The sequence below is a fragment of the Myotis daubentonii genome, chromosome 6 (assembly GCF_963259705.1).
Source record: "Myotis daubentonii chromosome 6, mMyoDau2.1, whole genome shotgun sequence".
NCBI classification, from domain to species: Eukaryota; Metazoa; Chordata; class Mammalia; order Chiroptera; family Vespertilionidae; genus Myotis; species Myotis daubentonii.
The window spans coordinates 30,394,547-30,415,535 of record NC_081845.1 but is presented as its reverse complement, the minus strand read 5'-3'; the positions used below and the strand labels follow the sequence as shown (position 1 = coordinate 30,415,535).

The 20,989-nt window shown below is 36.1% G+C and overlaps 1 protein-coding gene across 7 annotated transcripts in view; it reads right to left on the bottom strand.

Annotated features, from left to right (window-relative positions):
* Positions 1–20,989, bottom strand: part of UTRN (utrophin) — a 446,319-nt gene that overhangs the window by 257,120 nt on the left and 168,210 nt on the right. For all 7 annotated transcript variants that reach the window (XM_059700586.1, XM_059700589.1, XM_059700588.1 and 4 more), the window contains 11 exons: positions 20,291–20,470; positions 16,243–16,377; positions 14,266–14,415; positions 13,164–13,325; positions 12,619–12,747; positions 11,834–12,007; positions 10,011–10,166; positions 8,177–8,347; positions 3,140–3,319; positions 533–661; positions 56–226 (listed from right to left, as the gene is read on the bottom strand). In XM_059700586.1, the coding sequence (XP_059556569.1) occupies positions 56–226; positions 533–661; positions 3,140–3,319; positions 8,177–8,347; positions 10,011–10,166; positions 11,834–12,007; positions 12,619–12,747; positions 13,164–13,325; positions 14,266–14,415; positions 16,243–16,377; positions 20,291–20,470 (1,737 nt within the window). The remainder of the gene's footprint in view (positions 1–55; positions 227–532; positions 662–3,139; positions 3,320–8,176; positions 8,348–10,010; positions 10,167–11,833; positions 12,008–12,618; positions 12,748–13,163; positions 13,326–14,265; positions 14,416–16,242; positions 16,378–20,290; positions 20,471–20,989) is intronic.

The window sequence follows — 20,989 nt, the reverse complement described above, 5'->3', positions numbered from 1 at the left end:
ATTTAGATGCATAATTATATGAAAAATAGCCTTATATAAAAATATCATTACTCACGTTGGCACTTTCGATGTGTTGGGACACCTTTTCAAAGTCTCTATTCAGTTCAGCTAATTTGGGTTCTACAAGTTCCCTGCAGGAGCCTCCACGAGCATTCATCAAAACAACGGCTTGATCGCGAACATCCTCAACTTGCAGTCTGACATCATCCAGCTCAGATAGTAAACGCTAATTGTAAGAAAACACACATTATCACGTAGGGAAAATCAAAACCAAACATGGGTGCGACATTAACTCAGTATTAAAGGCAGTTTAAATAAATGTCTGGGATTCCTAAGAAGAGATTTTAATAGAATCAACTTGCGTAAGAGCTGTTCATATATTAAGACTCATTCAAGACTTCAGGTCCTCCCACCAAAAATACACATTGATGAATGGGAGAATGTGTGCACAGGCAACTTGGCACATTCCACAAGAGAAAGACTACAGCAAAACCTCCCACCCCCAGAAGAATGACTGCTCCTCTTTTGCTACCTTCACAATTTCTTCCTGTTTACTTGCTGGTTTTTTTTCAATCTCATCCAATAGGGCTTCAGCTTGATAAAGCCAGGTACTTATATGAGCAACATTTCCGTCAAATAGCTCCAGCTGGTTCTGATGGCTCTGGAAGGGAATTAATAAAGTGTTGATACAACCATATGAAATATTTAGCATGATAATCTTCAAAGAGCTTTAAAAAGCCTTCAAAGAGCTCGTTATATGCTGAATTTAAAGGGTTTCCACCTTACTGAAAGTTTCCTTTTCAATCTCATTTTATTTGCCTCCCTTATTCTTCATTCTTACATTGCAAATAATCTCATTTGCCTCCTTGATCATATCTGTTTAAAACTCATTTAAGAAAGTAACAACATAAAAGAATGATTAAAATATGGGATGAATAAGCGTCTGCTGTTCAATAGACGAACATCTTAGAGGGCAGGTCCTGTGTCTTTTCACTGCGGTGTCACCAGCACTTAATATCACATCTGGCACAGACCTCACTCAGTACTATTTCCTGAAGCAGGATATAAAATGTGATCGAGCAAATAAATCCAAACACAAAATCAAACTGATTAAGCTGAATAAACTGGCAAAATTGCTGGCACTAAAGTGAGAATTTAGAACTTGATCAAAAAGGGGTGGAAAATACCACATGAACTCACTAATTTAGAGATAATAAAGAACATTATAACCTAATGAACAAAAAGATAGATACAGAGGCAGAGAAGCATCGAACAGACTGTCAAATTACAGCAGGGAGGCTGGGGTGTGTTGCCGGGGTAAGAGATTAATCGAAGGACTTATATGCATGCATATAAGCATAATCAATGGACACAAGACACTGTAGGGGTGGGGTAAGGGCATGTGCCGTGGGGGATGGGGCGGAGAGGCTGGGGGAAGGTCAATGGGGGGAAGAAAGGAGACATAAGTACTACTCTCATTTGCCTCCTTGATCATATTTGTTTAAATTTGATTATCATATTTGTAATACTTTAAACAAGAAAATAAAATTTTTTTAAAAAAGGGGGGTGGAGACATAGATAAAATTAACTTTTAGAAACTGTTTATAGGATAAATGAAACTAATAAATTTATAAAAAGTGTTTAGATGACAAGGAAACAAATTATTAATCTATAACATAGAAAAACAGTTGAAAAATAAAATGAGAACTAGTAATGACATGAGAAATGTTTTGGCAGTGTTCTGCATTTTAAGTAAGAAGAATTGATAAGCACCAGACTTATTTGCCCCAATAAAGCAGGTAAATCAATATTCTAACAGGACTAGGAAGACACTACTTGAAAAGAGAATTGGAAGGTACAGACTGAAAAATACAGAAGGGTTATGAGAATGTGGATAAAGATATATATAATTTAGTGAACACATTCTATTACCCAAGAATTTCACATTTGATACTTTTTTAGTATGTTCTTTTATTCCCATTTTTACATAGGAAAATTAAAGCGGATAATAAATTATGGGTAAACTCTGGACTTGAATCTCACAGATCACAATGTAAGCTCATGACCTTCAATGCTCTACACATTCTAACTGATTTAAATAAATGCTCAAACACAAAATAATTTATTTTGTCTCTATCCATTACCTAGTAATTCTCTGAATTTTGGAATAGTCCTATATATGATATGTCAGAACAAAATACTAATTTCTACTAATAATATTTATTGGTAATAGAAGAGGAACATTAGATGGTAACTATATCCATGAAGTAATTAATAGTGTAGTGGTATAACCAAAGACGAACAACATATAACACTAAACAATTATCATAATCATCATACTAAAATCTAAAATTGGTTATTTTAGGCATAGTTAGATAAGAGCACTACATGTTTTATGTCATAAAATCATCATAAAAACTGTATGAGGTGTATGAGGTAGAAATAATAATAATGCCCATTTTACATATGAGAAAACTAAGACTTAGAGAGCATTTAAGTACCTTGACCAATGTCACCCAACTAGTCAAAGTTTTTACTTAGGCCATCAGATGCCAGAGCCTGTGCTCTTAACTAGTACACTATTATTAGAAATTAGAGGCCCAATGCGAGACATTTGTGAATGGGGGTGGGGGGTTGGGGAAACGCCTCAGCCCGGCCTATGCCCTTTAGCAGTCCAGGAGCCCTCGGGGGATCCCACCACCACCATCGGCCTGGCTTATGGCTGAGTGGCGCTCCCCTTGTGGTCATTGCGCATCATAGTGACCGGTTGTTCCACCGTTCAGTCAATTTGCATATTACCCTTTTACTATATAGGATTATTAATAATATATAGCTTACGATAATTAAATATAATAATAAATCATTAAAATGTAACAAATAAGTACATTTACTAAGATATTAAAGTATATACTTCCATGTATATAACAAATGGTTATTACCTAATAGAAACATTTCAAACTCTTTCTAGCTATTGTCTTTTTAAAGAAAAAAATAAAATGTAATCTAATGAAATTAATTCACAAGCAAAACATTATTGTGACACAGAGAAAATAGAATTTGGAATTCTAATCAAAGTTGTAGTCATTTTTAAACAATTAAAGGAGAGAAGATTTCATCATTAACTTTTCCCAAAACATACCATTAAGGTATTGCACCAATCCTCAGTCCAGGTGCGCACTCTGCTCCAGCCAGCGTTGAGGACACAGAGCCGCTCTTCTAAAACAGGCTCGCTGCCCTCGACCAAGTTCTGAAGGGCAGCACTACTCTCTGTGATGGTATTTAAATCAGCTTTTCTCTTTTCCAGATCCTTCAGAACATTCTAGAAAATAAAAATACCAAAACCCATTTGATCTTTCAGAACATGATAAAAGTTCATACAGCCTTCCTTTAAAAAAAACAGAAAACTTTTCTTTCACATACTCCCTAGAAAGTTTACAACTGCCAAAGGTTTACAAAACTTTATAACTTACTAACATGTGAGAGTTCTTAAGGTGCTAATAAAAATTGAAACATTTACTTATGCACATAACAGGAAATGTATTAAATTCAGGTATGAAAAAAAAGGTTATTTATTTATTTTAAGTATAAATTCCATGTATCATACACAAATACTAATTTATCTTCATCATAACTCCGGGTATAAACAATCAATTTCACTTTCTGTAACTATAGCTGGTAAAGCAGAACTACCCCAGAACTCAGAATTCTAAAACTCATCATGAATGCATCTCGTTGGTTCCTACAGGAGACAATGGAGTACTAAAGTTACTTGCAAGGACTGCATCCTATGGCCTAACATGTAATTTCTTGTAAAAGCATTACAAAAGTATTTCAGCTTAAGTAAACCATAAGAACTAGAGCATCTAAGTTTTGGTCTTACAGTTGTCATAATACTATGGATAGTATAATGACTTAATTCTCACGTTCATAAAATTCAATAGGTAAGGTGTATAGTCGAGAGTTATAGAGAGAATATTGGATTCCAAAATTAAAACTACAATGTTCTTTCAATCATAAAGTGACATGTGCATATCTAACCTACTGCTGTTGGCATCTTTTTAAACCAACATTAAAACAAATTCTTTAAAGGAGCACGAGTCTATATTTAATCTCACATCATTAAATCACATTTTGGGAAGCATAAAAATTTCAAATTTTTGTAAGATTATCTTTTACAATCTTAATCTGAAAAATTAATTGAATTTATATGTGTACAAAGATGAATGAATAAAAATTCATTCATCTTTGTACATTATACTTTGTCATTATACTATCCAGAGTATTATGACAATTGTAAGACCAAAACTTAGATGTTCTAGTTCTTATGGTTTACTTAAGATGAAATACTTTTGTAATGCTTTTACAAGAAATTATATTTTAGGCCATTTATTTATAGGATGCAGTCCTTGCAAGTAACTACAGTACTCCATTGTCTCCTGTAGGAACCAAGGAGATACATTCATGATGAGTTTTAGAATTCTGAGTTCTGGGGTAGTTCTGCTTTACCAGCTATAGTTAGCAGTGAGTCAAGGTTTGAACAATTACTTGGCCATGTCAATTACTGGTATTTTTAAAGGAACTGAAATGGTTCTCTCAAGTGTCCTTCTCCAGCAAGGGGGGGGGGGGGGGGGAATAGAATACCCACAGCCATGCTTCCTGAAGTTAAGACTTTCTACATTCCTTCAGTGAGCATGTACTGACTGACTAGTGTAGTCTTTAAGAACTAGAAGAAAGAATTAACTATGAGTAATTAAGTTGAAACAGTACACATGCTATCTATGGTGACAGATTTTATTGTAAAGAAAATGACCACATCTAAGATAATGACATTGAAGCCATGGAATGAAAACACTAAGTTCAGGAATAAAAATGCTATTTAAATTTTGCATTGAAAATAACTTTAATTTTTAAGTGCAAATATATTTAAATGTTGTAAATATGCATGTTTCTTAAATCTGAAAACACAACTTTGAAAAAATGGATGTTTATGTTACATATTGATGTTTCATTCGATTTACTCTAGTGAAGAAAATGTGCTGTGAATTCATGACTTGTATATGCCATCGTCATTATTTCAAATCCGAAATAAGACTAAATGAAATTTTAAGAGTGAGTAGTTACAGAAAAAACAAGCTTATTTTTACAATCTTAATCTGAAAAATTAATTGAATTTATATCTGTACAAAGATGAATGAATAAAAATTAAATATGCAAAAATGTTATATGTACAAGCTATAAGCAATTAATAAAAAAGAGAAAAGGCATGCTTTTTAAAGTATGTAAAATAAATAAGTATAAATTAACGTGTGTGTGTGTGTGTGTGTGTGTGTGTCTATGAAGAAAATAACCAAAGCATTATAAAGGGATTTTAAAAATTTGGTGGGAAATGAGACATGCCATGTGACAATATAACAATGATGTCAAATCCTCTCGAAACAAATCTATAAATTTAAGGCAATTCAAATAAAAATTTCTAACAAAATATATATTTTAAGAATTTGAGACTAACACTTCTAAAGTTTATATGAATGTATACAAAAAAAGGAACATTAAAAACAGGGAATCTATTAAGTGTATATTCAAACATATTATAAAGCCATATAGTTAAACAGCTAAAAAAAATTTCAGTAAATCAGTAAACAAATAAAATCAACAGCCAAAAGTAATAGATGAAGTTAGCATGTCAAATCAGTGGGGAAGGGATAATTACTAGTAGATAGTGCTGACATAACTGGTTAACTACTTGGAAAAAGGTTAGAGCCTTACCTCATCATATACACCAAAATAAATTCCAGAAGGATTAAAGCATTAAAGATAAAAAGATGAAACTATAAAAGAGCTAGAAGAAAATGTAAGTAAATAATTACATAACCTTGGAGCAGAGTTGAACTTTCTAAGCACTATGGCATAAATAATGAAGAAAAAGATGATTTTATTATTTAAAAATATATGATAACAGTATTTTTAAAATATATACAGAACAGAAAGGGAACTACAGTAACAAAAAATATTTTTGCAATAATAGACAACATACAAAACATTAATAATTTAATAGGTAAAGTGCTCTAAATCAAAAGACCTAACAGGTGAAAGAAAAATGGTCAGAATTACAATAAAAGGCAATTTTTTAAAAAAGAACTACAAATGGCCTATAAACTGATGGAAAATGTTCTAATTAACTAACCAAAATATGATCTCTGCCTACCACTGTCAAAGTTGTGGTTAAAACAAGCAAGTAGGAATTCTCACATGGAGCTGGTAGGTACAATTTCTGAAGGACAATTTGATAATTTGTCTAAGACTTTAAAATGGATATATCCCTAGACTCAACATTTTTAGGTCTAAGAATTTATCCTCAGAAAAAAAATATGAATACATGTTATGATTTAGCTACAAGTATATTCATCACAGCATGTCTTTATTTTTTGTTAATCCTCACCCGAGGATACTTTTTTCCATTGCTTTTTAGAGAAAGTGGCAAGGAGGGAGGGAGGGTGGGAGGGAGGGGGGGGGAGAGAGAGAGAGAGAGAGAGAGAGAGAGAGAGAGAGAGAGAGAGAAGAGAAAGAAACATCCATGTGAGAGACACACATTGATTGGTTGCCTCCTGCATGTGCCCCAACTGTGGTGGGAATTGAACCTGCAATCCAGGTATGTACCTTTGTCTGGGTATCGAACCTGCGACCCTTCAGTGCACAGGCCGATGCTCTAACCATTGATCACACCAGACAGGGCATAGCATTTTTCATAATCGTGAAAACTGATAATAAATCAAATGGACATGAGTAGAGAAATGGAACAATCAAAAATAAATTATGCAATTAAATATTAGGCCTGTCTCCAATATGTGATACAACATGTAGGTAAAGAAAAATGTTAAAGATATAAGGTGTTTGTTGTTTTTTTTTAAAGAAAGTCATGAAACACTAAATATAAAAGAATTCTTTTCAAACACATGCTGTGCCTGTGCATGTCTATATGTGCCTGTAAAAAGCTGAAAAGATAATAGGGTATTCTTTCATTATAGATGATTTTTGCTCCCCTCTTTTTTTTTACACTATAAAAATGTCATTCACTTAGCTTATATAACTTATGTTACTAATAAGAAAGCAAGGGCTTTCAAAATGTATTGTACAAAGAAGGTAATATTTCCTTGAAAAGGCTAAACTTAACAAAAATGAAGTTTGGTGCCTTTGCTTCCCATTCACCCACAATACACCTATAAATGCCAACATTCTTCATTGCCTGCATATATTTTTTTTCACTTCACACAGCCCATGGCATAATTATGCTTTTCATCAGCTATTTTCTAAACTGAGAACACTCTCTCTAGTGCCTAATATCTTGACTTTCATTCAACTGTTCTCTTCACAGAGCATTCAAATTAAAGAGTTGCATCACCCCCTATGATCTCTAATCACATCCTCTTCACTTCCCACAGGCCAGCATGAGTGTAGGCTGCCATAACGGATCTTGTGACTTTATAGAAATTTTTGTCACAGTATCGATCATTATTTCCAGGACTTATCTCTAGAATACATTCCTCTTTCTTAGAAAATAAATTTGGGAAAATAAAATGCCTTGGTAAAACTAAACAGTTTTGTATTCCATTCCTTCTTTGTCCACTTCAAAAGAGAACTGGAAAATCCACTCTCTAATCTCTATAATAGCAACGTAACTAAAGAGCCAAAGAAAACTCTTGGATCTTTCATTGATTCTTTTGAAAATTCTGTCTCTGTGCTCTTTACATCAGTTTGCAATAGAAAAACTAGTAACTGGTACAAAAGTTATTGTAGAAGAATTAACAAATAAATTCAGCACAACACTGTGTGAGGAATGAATGCTCAAAAAGAAATCACCAACTTATCACCAACTTTGAAAGTGTAACTATCATATTTTCAAGTGACACATAAACAGAACGCCTCTGAAGGCCTTTTGATGACAGATCAGAGTTCAACATTTTTGGAATCAAGACAAAAGTAGCTTCTTGGAATAGTTGTTTTAAAAATATTCTTATTGTTTTTCTTAGGACAGAGAAGTGGAAAAAGTAATGGAAAAAGGGAAAGGCTATATTTAATATAAAATGGAGAAAAATAACATCCACCCAGATTGCCCCGAACAAAAATGCCACAGGTCACGCTGGTGTGATATTGGTGGTCCCCCTGAACTATGACTCACTTTAGCCCAGGAAATCTCTGTATCCAAGTCTCCAAGCAAACCTTCTGAGTTGGATTTCTGTACCAGTTCTGTTTCAGTCACCGAAAGCCACTCCGAGAGAGAAGCAGCCTCTTTCTTCATTTTCCGGGCCAAATGGGAAGCTCTTTCCAGATCCTGTTTTCCCTCCGTCACCTGAAAAGAGGGAAGCGAGAGAGGACTAAACATGGATAATAGCTGAGGATCCAAACTGACTCGGATTGAACCCCAAGAGATATACAACCTTTATCTCTAGCACCAAGAGTTACTCTTGTATTTCTGCAAGGGGACACTATACAGTCGTGGTTAAGTGTCAGGCAACCCTGGGTTTTCATCTGAGCAGAGCTAAGGAACCTTGATAGAGGTATGAGCCTCAAAAGGTTGTTATGAGTTTTAAAGGAGAAAAATATATACACAAAGGACTTGGCCCAATCCTTGCAACAAAGTTAAGGTAAGTAGTATCTTTTACTATTTTGAACAGAAGATGCTTAGAATCATCTCAATGAAGGACTCTGTTTAAAAAAACATTATATTCTAGCAATTTGAGGGGAAATAGCATGATTTTCACAATCATGTTTTACAATTACCCACTTAATGAAAAATACAGTAAATGATTATGCAATAAAACCCTTTATTATTTTTTTCTTTAAAAAAAAAAAAAGCAAAATGAACTGAATTAACATTTGCCAGGCTCTTGATACATCTCACAAATGGTGTTAAGAAATCATACACGTTATGCAATAAAACCCACAACCACCTCTGTAATAGGACTATGACCAAGGTGACACAGCCATTGGATTAAGCCTGGTCTGAACCAGAAGCCTGAATTAGGGAACTGGTGTAAAATACAGCAACACCATTCCCACGCATAAATTGCCCAGTCAATAAATAAATATAATGCTTCAAAAATAACTTCAGCTGTGTAATATCAAAATGATGCGCTGAGAAATGTGATCCAGTGGTACAGTGCATCAAAATGTATCAAAATCAACAACCCAATCTTGCAGAAGTGAACACCCAGGAAATATATGAACTGCCCATTTTCACTTGTTTGAAAGTGATAACAGTTTAGCTGGTTTTCTCTGGGCTCTTGTAGAAACTCAGTTACTATTTAATAACTCAAGAAGGATCTAAAATATAATCTAACGCAGCCTTTTAATATTGCCAAGTTTTCAGCTCCACACGTTCTTTTTCTTACTTCCCTGGTTTCAAGACTTAGATTCTCAGTGAGAGAAGACACCCAGCCTATTGGATCCAGTCAGTAAATGACCCCAAACTCCCGCACCGATTCACTAAAATGCTCAGATTATAGCCGTTTCCTGAAAGGATTTTAAGTCCTGCTAGCTCAATGTGACCTTCTTGTCACATAATATTTATTAGAACCCTGATGTTTGAACACTTTCAGTAGACTATTCAATTTAAATATCAATTTAAATTCAATGTTTAAAATAATGATTTTAAAAATCCTAAATGCTATTATTGGTATAAACCAATAACCTGAGTTTAAACGGGGACTATTATTTTTAAAGTTTACTTTTGAAATGTCAATAGTCATTGAAAATATAAAGTGAATCTGGATTAGATATTAAAAATAAGTTTCAATAAATACAACTAGTAATAACTGCAATATTAGCACAAACATTTAAAAATTAATAAAAATTCTTGGAATCACTGAAAACATTATTAATACCATAAAATTTAAACGCGCATTCTCCCAAAAGTAAAATTTTAAAATGCACAAAAGAGAGAGAGACACACACACAGAGAGAGACAGAGAGACAGAGAGACGAGAGAGGTGGTGGTGCATTGCTGTCCTCACCTGGGCACCCAGGTCATTGTAGAGCACCTTCAGAGAAGTCAGCTGCTCGTCCAGCCCCTTAGGGTTGTCGGTTTGCTGCTTCTGAACAATGTGCCTTCCTGTTTTGATTACTGTCTCCACTTCAAGTTTGACTTCACTTAGAGTTTTATAGAGTTTCTTAAAAAGAAAACAAGACAAATCGCACACATCACAGTGAAAACCCAGTAACCCATTTCAGAACACAGCTTATCCAGACTGACAGCTATGATTTTACTACGGAGATCAAAGGGCTTTATCTTTCCCCGATTTGGATTCAAAGGATGAGTAAAATGTCATCAAGTTTGCAATAACTTTTTTAAATCAGAAGAAAACAAACAAATGGCATTTATACTTGTTTTAAAAAAAAACACTCAGATATGTATTTTAAAAGTTTATGAAAGTTTAAGAACATTTTTCCAACATAAAATGTGAAAATATCAGGACTAAAAATTGGAATGTCTATCATTTTTAAAATTATGACTTTAAAAGTCCTAAATGCTATTATTAGAAAAAAAAGCCAATTCTGACTATATTTCTGCCTATTGGAATTTGGAAGTATTCGCATTCTTATTTTTTTCCTTTCAATTCTGAAGTACCAAGTCTACTACATCGGTACATATTACTTATGTAATGAAAAGATATATGACAACTCATCACGTCAAGATGAATATGACTTTAAGAAATTTTAGTCATCAAGTCAAATTCAGAGCTGTCTTCATCTTAGTTACCTTAAACTATTCTGTGCAGGTTCTCTTGTCTCCACTCATCGTGATCCTGACCTGAAACATGGCTCTGTCACATAACAGACCACTGGGCCAAGTTACACACAGTCAAGAATGGTGCTTGCTTTGTTGACCTCTATTATCTCAGTAAATATTTACATATATAAGTGTGTGCACACATGCACACACACACACGCAGAAATGTATCCTATTTATTCATTCTTCCACCTATTTCAGCTTTTGAGTAATCAAACAACCTTTGGTATTTAACAGACATGTGGAGATTATAGTTTTGATAAGCACAAAGAACTCATCCCAAACTTTTGTCTTAACAAGTGTCATCTTCAGCTTCTTCATGATTCTTCTCAAGCAGAACACTAATTCTAAGAGTGTGTATGCTTAGCCACATTTTAAAATGTATAAGCAATTGAATTTTAAAATTCAAGACTGCAACAGCAATAAGGCCTTCTAAATATTTTTTTCAGATCTTAGGTTTAAACTTCGATTTAAAATTAATTTTCCTAGAGAATGATTTTTTCTGTAATAATATCCCTGACATCTGTTCTAAGTATAATTTCTTCTTTCATATTTTAGATTTACACTTTATAAATTAAAATTTAAAGTTTAAGTATCCTTAAGAATCATTTTTTTACATGGTAATATTCCTAACATCCATTCTAAGTATGGTTCTTCTAGCTACCTCAAATTTATCCTTTAAAGGTTAGTTTATTAGTCATATTCTGCCAAAACCTTTTCTAACATCATACTGTGATTATGAGTGTTTCCTTTGTTTTTTAATTGTTTATTTATATATATATATGTATATTTATGCCTTTTCTCATTTTTTTAATTTCATGACACTGTAATAATTGATTTTACTCCCTCCTATCTCCCCTATCTCTCCTAATGTCTTTGGAGGAAAATACCACACTTCTTAGTTTATAAACTGTTTTTCATCATTCACCCCTATTGTTAGCACACTGGAGACAAATAAATATTGAGCAAACCATGTACGTTATGCTAGATGAAGCCATATTTGCTGCTGGAAAACCCAGGGGGCCCATTAACCACCAGCGCCCTCACCATACACTTGTCCAGGTGGGTCTGGATGACATCAGGGTCCACGTCCTTCACATCCAGCACATGCAGTTCTGCTTTCACACCATCCAGCACACGCTTGCAGTCAAGCATGCGCTGTTCAAAGTTCGCAGGCTTCTGGAAAAGCTGGAACTTGGTGGACACCTCTCGAAGTTTCCTCTGTTTGAAGAAATGAAAATAATAAGCAATTCACATCAGAATGATAACCTCTCTCAACAGACGGTATTAGTATAACACATGCTGCTAAAAAGCTGTAAAAATAAAGCACCAATAAAAGCATTCCATAAAGGAACTCAGCGAGGTTACCCAGGATCATACATCACTTGATATTCAGTGTGTCAGTCTTAGATATAATAAAAGGCTAAGCTGGCCTTGCTGAAATTAAAACTTCACTAAGTTTCTCACCTATCTGAAAACTACAGTCAGGAACCTAGAACTCAGAGTATTTTTCATGAGCTCAGAGTGAAAGTCAATCTCACACACACCACCAAGAACTGAGTGGTGCCCGGTGAATTAGCCACACAGAACTGACGGGGACTCTGCATTAAGGGGAAGACTTTTCAAGCTAACTTCTAGACCTAGCTTGCTATCTCTTCTCAACTCAACTATAGAATCACATTCGATATCTTCCACGCATACAATAATCTGTTCCTGCAGCTCTGCCTGGGATGCAATGCACCTGCAATGTGTCCCTCGGTTCACTGTTTGCATCAAAAAGAAGACCAAAGGCATCCAAGTAAGCACTGCCAACACACCGCTCCCCCGCTCACCTGCAGGACATCCATCTGACTTCCTCCTCTGGCAGTCCTGCCTTCCGGGGAGGTTGGAGGCTGAGAGCGCGCATTTCTTCTCAACTCCTCCAGCGTTAGCTCATGGGCAGAGATCTCTGCTTGCATTTTCTACAAAGAGATTAGAAGGGGGGAAGATTGTATTTTTTTAAGTTTCATATAATCATATATTACATAAGAATATGCAGAGCCCTGTTCAAGTTTCAGTAAGTTCACAGTATAATAAAAACGCGGACTGCTGTATGTTGTGCACAAACTATGGTCTTTGCATTTGTCATTTCTAATGTTCACTGCTTATTTATAAAAAAGGAATTTTCCCAGTTTCATAGCTAAGAAAGCTATCGTTTACCAGGGTTTCACAGAAAGGCCAAGAGAACTCCAAAACCCCCATGCTGTCCCAAAAGCAAGGTCACCCTTCTCACTGACTGCTGGTTTGGGATGGCCGGAGGGGCTGGTTCTCTTGCAGGTGGGGAGGCAATTACACTTGCTCTTCTGACAACTCAAACACCTCAGATCCATGGCAGTACCTGAGCTTCCTGCGGAACTTGGAGAGCGTCTACCCTGTCTGTCAGGTAGGTTGTGAGCTGCTTGTCCAGCTCTCGTAAGCTCTCCTGCAAAACTTGAAGCATGTGATCAGTTTCCCGCAGGACGTGGAGTTGTTTTTCCAAAGAAATCTGCTTACTCTCTGCCTACACAGGGGATAAAACTGAATCATTAGTCTCTCAGCACAAACATAAATAGCTGAATATAAGAAAACCCTATGATCTGATCACCAAGAAAAGAAATGCAGGCTCTAGTTCAAGACTTTGGTGAGCAGTATGAATAAATAACTAGCAATGATAACAATGAAAAGGTCCTTCTGGTATCTTATATATCTTGCAGTGAGTTACTCATTTTTACTTCTTTCTACATACAATGACAATATATAAAAATGTAAAGGTCCTACATAATATATTAAACAAAGAATTTGCCACTTATTATGAATTTAAGGTTTTTCAGAAACCAGCAATTAGCCCATCAACAAGGATATAAAATATAACAAACATCTATCAGTAGAGTGAACATATAAAGCTTTTTCCAAAGTCTGAAACAAATTCCATGCACATGTGTGTAAACCACTACTTGCTACACTTTTGAATCAAGCTTGATTCTTTTCCAGAGCTCAGCATCAACAGTTATTATTTAATATGGATTTGAAAGCACTAATATCCATCTAACCCTCCTAGGGAAGAACAGTCTCCTTTCTCTACTTACTGATATGAGCATGCACGTTGCAATTCATTCTGAATATGCATCTAAGACAGCTTGGCATTTTATCACAACAGCTAATGTCAAATTCTGCCGGCCTAGTATTTACTAGGACAATATGAGTTATCCTTATATACAGCTACAATATAACTCAAAGGAAATGAAATAGTTCATAAACAGAAACCATCTCAAAGATAGATTTTTTTAATCATCAAGTTTTGCCTGCCTGTAGAGCTAGGTTTACTCTTCCTCAGCTAGTATTTCAAAGCCCACAACACCCCCGTAATGTTGGCTACCAACTTTTTCCCTTGGTACAAGTTCTTGAAGTCAGCTCCATCTCACAAACACCTAGTCTGCACTCATGCACGTCCCAGTTCTTACCAGGTGACTCAATTCTTCATATCGACTGTTGAAAGCCTCCAGTTTCTCACTGATTATGTCATCGAGGATCCCTCCATCAATCAGGGTCTGGCCAAGTTCCCGAATCTGGGTGCGATTATCCGCTGGATGTCGCAAAACAGATTCTAGAGACTGGACAGGGATGGGAGGGGAGAAATAATGCACTTACTGAGGTAAAATGTACCAAGGATCCAAAAGTGTCTGTTTTTTAAACAACTAATTTCATTTTCTACCCAAGAAAAAGACTAGGAATAATTAATTTTCAAAAATATCCATCATGGTATTAAACAATACATAAAATTGACAAAGCATGAAAGATGACATATGACAATACAACGTCATAAAATAATTTTAGTAATTATTAATTACATGGGGAAATGTTCATGGTGTGATACAAAGTTTGAAATCAGAACACAATACTATAAAGCAAAATTATCTCAAACTGTTGATTATGTTACAAAAATAGGTACTCAGTTTTCTGTAACATATATAGAAAGCTAGGTACTATTTTGTATACACACTTTATATGTACATAAATCTAAGTAACCTTGGAGTTAAATTTTATTATTTCATATTACAGACGGGAAAACTGAAGTTCAGAAAGCTTAAGTGCTTTGCCTACATACATATGGTAAAAAGAAGAGCTAAGATTCCAACCTGACTCCTTATGATTTCAAAGTCTTTGATCCAGTTACTATAATGTACTACCTTCCAGTGTGTGTGTTAAAAAGTAATAACAATAATTAACAATAATTAACAATAATTAGAACCCTGGCCAGTGCCTCTCAGTGGTTAGAGGTCAGTTTGGGCACCAAAGGGTTGCGGTTCAATTCCTGGTCAGGGCACCTACCTGGGTTGCGGGTTCACTCCCCGCCCCCCCCCCTCCCCTGGGGCTTGTGCAACAGGCAACCAGTCGATGAGTCTCTCTCACATTGATGTTTCTTTCTCTCTCTCTCTTTCTCCCCCTCCCCCTTCCTTCCTTCCATTCTCTCTGAAAAGCAATGAAAAAAATATCCTCAGGTGAAGATTAACAAAAAAATATTAATAATAAGTAGGAAGAAATTTGCCAAAATGTTTAAAAGTATTTATCTTAGTTTGTTTTATACTTTTCTCCATCTTCCATATTTCTAGAATGCACATGTTTTAATTCTCATGTTAGGAAAACATTCATTTTTAAATTAAGCTTTTCATTGTTTTCATGCTCTTCACCTCTCACTCTGCTCCTTTATCTGAGAAGTGACATCTTTTCTCCAGCAGAGCATCCAGCTCCTGGGATTCAGGTACCACCTTTGACTTACTTCTGACCTTCAATCCAATCATCCGCTTAATTATCACGTGTCCCTACAATTTCAAAAGCATAGCTATCCTCTTCCTCCTTTTTTTTAAAAATCAGCTCTATTGTCTTCATATTTTATTTCATTTAAGAAACAGTTATTAAGTCATCGCGAAAGAAAAATCAGGTGCATTTCTTGGCCTCAAGGAATTCAAGTCGAGCTCCTCGAACAGATCCCACACTTCTCACTCGTCCCTCTCCACCCTGTCCTCCAACTTGTTACATCTGAAGATAACACAGTAGGAGCCATTGCAAACGGTAGGAGTCACTGCCATATCTTAGGGGCAAAAATAACTTTATGAAGAAACAAGAGAGCAATTGTTCTAATAACATAAGGCAGAGTTCTGTCCAGGGACTGGTAAAAAGAAGCAGGAAAATCACTCCAGTGCTTTCCTGACGTCTGCAATACACTAATTAACAAACAAGTACCCACTGGGGGACTGAGTTAGTGGGTCACCATTAATCTGAATATAAAGGACGGTACAAACACTTCAAGCAATAGAAGGCAACACTGAAAACTGCTGAGGGGGAAAACGCGTTGCTGGCGTAAGGCAGAATGTCCCTCATTTTAATACTCATTTGACTTCCCTACAACAAGAAATACCACAGAGGACACAGATACCCACATCCAGGGCCTCGTTGATAGCGTCTTCCTTCTCCGGCAGGGCCTCTGTGCTCCTCATCCGCTCTTCCAGAGTGTTCAGCCAGCTGGTCTCAAGGTCCAAATAGTGAAGAAGTTCAATCCAACAAGACCATACCTCCTAGAGCAGGCAAGGAGGAAGGTGCATTAGACAAGCAGCCATTTAGAGATGCGTGTATCTCTGGTGCTACCTATTCTCTCTACTCAACAATCACTGCATTTAGACAGGAGCATAGGCCAAGATCCAGAAACTGATGAAATTGGAATTTCAAATAAATGAAATAAAACCTCATTCTTTACGAAATCACATTGGACCAATCAGAAGGAGACGGGAGGCAAAGAGGAGCGAGCTGCTCTTTACAGGAAAATAAGTTCCAAGGAACTGGTTAAAAGTAAAAAAAAAAATTATTTAATTAGTAGCAAAAAAGAATAGGAGGAATATATTATTAGTTTGCTTTTAAACTAGAAAGGTAAAAGCACTCATAATTGCAACACTTTTTAACATTTATTTAGAAAACTGTAATTCCGTAGGTATATCCTATTCCAACTCAGAGCTACTGGACGTAACAATTTGCTGTATACTCTTTCCAACTGTTTTCTAAATTCATATGAACATGTCTCTATATGCAAAGAGCCATATTTTGCCAAAATGGAGTTATACTAACTGTATTAATGGCAATCACTATTCCCCATTCCTATGCGGGATTTCAGGGGGATAAATTTATACGCCCCACTTCCGAGGAGAAAATTATGGGAGGAACAGCCCCTTCCCCACAGAAGAGGAGCTTATCTGACTGATAAATGTAGGGAAAAGAGTTCCAGACAGAGCCTCCCGGTTGGTTCTCTTTCGGATCCACTGACTGAGAGAGGCATGTTCTAGCCTGCACTCCAAATGAGTTGTGTTTACCGGGTCAGGGGGCAGCGACTTTTTCCATTAAAGGCCAGACAGTAAATATTGTAAGTTCACAAGCTAGTCTGGTCCCTGCCACAGATTCTTCTGTTTATTTTGTGTGTGTTTTTGTTTGTTGTCAATAATCCTTTAAAAATGAAAAACATACAAACCATTGTTAGCTCACAGGCCATAGTGGAAGAGACACAAACCAGATTTGACCCTCAGGCTGCAATTTGCCAGCCCTTGAATAAGACTAAAAGATAAAAGGTGTGTCTGGTCCCCCAAATTTCTACAGGTGGAAAGCAGCAGAGACATCTACTCGGCTGCAAGCAGAGCCCAATTTCTTATGGGATAGGAAAAATGAGCAGCATTCCCAGGAAACAGAACTGGTCCCTAATCAAGTACTAGTCCTGCCCCTGGTATAGGGGCCCTGGCCAGATTTCAGAGTGACTTTTATTACAATTCAGTCACTATTAACAGTGACTGCTATTTACCTTCCACTGCTCCCACTTTTTTGAATGGAGTGTCCGCTGAGGTTTTCCTATGTCTCGCTCACCTTTGAATGTGAGTGTATGGGGCGTGATAACCTATCTTTTTAATGGGAAAGTCTCCAGATTGAGCGGTGCCACACCTCCACCTAAAGAAACTGCCCTGAGAGTCACAGTTATTTAGACCTGATGCTGGGTTTCGAGCTTGATGCTGTACTGGGTACGCCTTGGGGAGTCCCTGGGACAGCGTAAGTGAATATGGGAGGAGTGACACTAACGTATGACCAGAGGGTAGACTACGGTGGATTAACGATGGCCACAGTTTTTTGCCCTTACTCTCATTAAGTGGTGAAATTCTTTTCTCCTGCTCTGGAACGTGGGTTGGCTTTGTGACTTGCTTAGACTACAAGAATGTTACAGATGTGACTGTTGAATTGCAGACCAAGCCTTTAAGAGGACTGGGAGCTTCTGCTTTCTCCCTCTGAAAGGCCAGCTGCCATGCGGTAGAGAAGCTGTGAAACTGGAAGACCACGTGGAGAGAGGCTTGGGGAATGAGAGGTCATCGTGATGTCCCTGCTGAGCCCCCAGTCGAATGCAGCCACCTGAGTGAGCTAGTCATGGACCACATGGAGCAGAAAGCCACCCCACTGAGCCACCTCAACCACGGAACCATGAGAAATAATGAATGGCTGTTTCAAAAGTCACTACGTTTTGGGGAGATTGTTGCATAGCAATTGATAACTGAGACATAAGTGGGTGTATATATTACCAATATAAAAATATGGTTGGGAAGAATATACGCCAACTTCTGGGTGATGATTACTTCAAGAGAGAAATGAGATGGGATGGGAAAGAAGAAAACAGGTTCCACAATACTAATGTACTTTATTTTAAAAACAAGATCTGGGAAAATATGGCAAAAAGTTAACATTAGTTATAGTTAAAAGATGTATTAATAGTATTACCTCTATTCTTCTGTAAGTCTGAACTAGTTCCTGATTTCATATATTTTTAAGGAGCCTAAAAATAATCCAGGTGATACATTTGGATTCCTCTAAGAAGGGCATTCTCACTCCAATTTAGAATTTGGTCTGTTTCTGCCCAAAATTCCTTGGTAATTGCTGACATAATTTTAAAATAATTCCCACTTTTAAATCCCTTTTTTCTTCTTTTTCATTTACCATTTTTAAAATATCAAGGCCTTATTTTGTCTCTTTTACCTATATCTCTTTTTTTTGCATTTTCCTTCTCTTCTCTCAAACTAATTTCAAAGTAACTATAAAAGTAATTCTCAAAGCAATTCCAAACCCTCATTCCTTATTATAAAATTGTCACCTCTAGATCATAAAGACAGCTTGAAGAAATGATACAATATATGGTGGCCTTCTGTTAGCCTAGGATAACTTGGGGACTCCGTTCATTATGTATCCCAGGCGGCATGGCTCAGTGGTTGAGCATCGACCTATGAACCAGGAGGTTGCCGTTCAAGTCCAGGTAAGGGCATTGTGGGCTCAATCCCCAGTGTGGGGCATGCAGGAGGCAGCGATGGATGAGTCTCTCTCATCACTGATGTTTCCATCTCTCTCGCTCTCTCTCGCTTCTGCTCTGAAATCAATAAAAAAAATCTTTTAATTAAAAAAATTATATATGGGGGGGAGAGTTAGTTGTTACTTTGGCTAGAAATAAAAGGAAAAGAAAAAAAGCAAAATCAAGGGTGGTTATGACAGAGAAGAAAACATGCATAAGACTGTAGTGAAGTTCAATTCCAAGATCATTCAGTAGAACTTAAGATTAGGCATGCATAACGCTATATGTTGTGTTTACAGAATTTTTAATTTCTCAAATGAGTAACCTCCTGTATTTTACATCAGACAATATGTTAATATTAAAGAGTGAGGTTTTGAGTTGTAGCTTTCTTATTAACTAGTCTCAATTACCCATGTTTATCTTTACCACAAAATAGTTTCAGAACAAGCAAGTAATGGTTGAGTTCAGTTTAAATATTATAGTTGTGCTGTTTACCATTTTAGGATATACTTCAATATGATCGTTTGAGGGTGAGCTGAATTTAAATTGAAGTGTTCTTAAACTATTTTCAATGACATAAAAGTCACACTAATATAGAAACAAATAAGAAAGAACTCAATTTTATTTTAAATAAAAAAACAAAACTCATAGAATCATCTGCATCTTAAACCCAATGCCCAGTTAATTACCAGCATATTCAAGTTCTGCTTCCTTTCAGGTGATTCTAACTGTAGATGCCACTCTAAATAAAAAAATTTTAAAACCTCAATTCCTGTCTGTGCACTAACCAAAGAAAAAAACAAAACAAAAGAGATGTTCACAGTACATTGCTCTATAATCTATAGAATCTGCCTATAGATTACCTGTGATATGAAAAACTTGATTTTACATATAAAAAATGTAGTCTGAAGATGTTAAATGACTTTCCCAAGAACCTTAATTGAGGGCAGATCTTGGTCTCCTATATATTTTTTATCCCTGCTTCGTTGTCTTAACCTATTAACCAAGAACTATTTTCCTTTATGATCCTGTATTTGGGGAAAAATGAAGTTTTTCCAAGAAATGGAAATGGTCAGTACATTACAAAGTTTTAATCTCAGAAACACATTCCTGAACAAATAGCATACCTCGAGCGTGTGGCACTTTCCTCGAATTCTGTTGCAAAGAAGCTGGTAACTCTCGAGCACAACACTCAGCTCAGATTTCAACTCCTGGCCACCAGAGGGCACCTTTGCAGCCATCGACTTGATGTTGTCCTTCAGAATCTTCACTCTCACCTCCTTCTGCAGCACATCCTCTTTCGCCCTCTGCTCCAAGGAAGGAGAGAAATGAAAATTGTCCCCCTTTCTCACTAACCAATGTCTTTCTTTTTCCTAAAATAACTAAACCAAAATTAAAACGTCTACATGATTTCAACTACCTAATTTAGAACAGTATTTAGGTAATCACTAAAAAGACTGCTTTTTGAAAAAATAAAATAATAAAATAAAATAAAATACTAACTATAAAATCTCACTCATTATATGTCCCAATGAATACAGTCCCACACAAACATTTTCGTTTAATAACAGGCAGGCAACGTTAGCACCTAAGTCATCCTTAAGTTATATTTACTGACGTTAAATATTTTCAAAGTCTGGGCCCATGATAAGAATCTAAGTGAATTAATTTTAATTAGCCACTAGAGTTCTGAAAATATTAGACTGAAATGAATAAATGGTCACAAAAGTTGAGATGCACGATGGTAGAGATGTCCTTTAAAAATTATGCAAATGTATTTTTCTCTCTGTGACATCAGTATATCTAGCCTTCTGATACTGAACAGC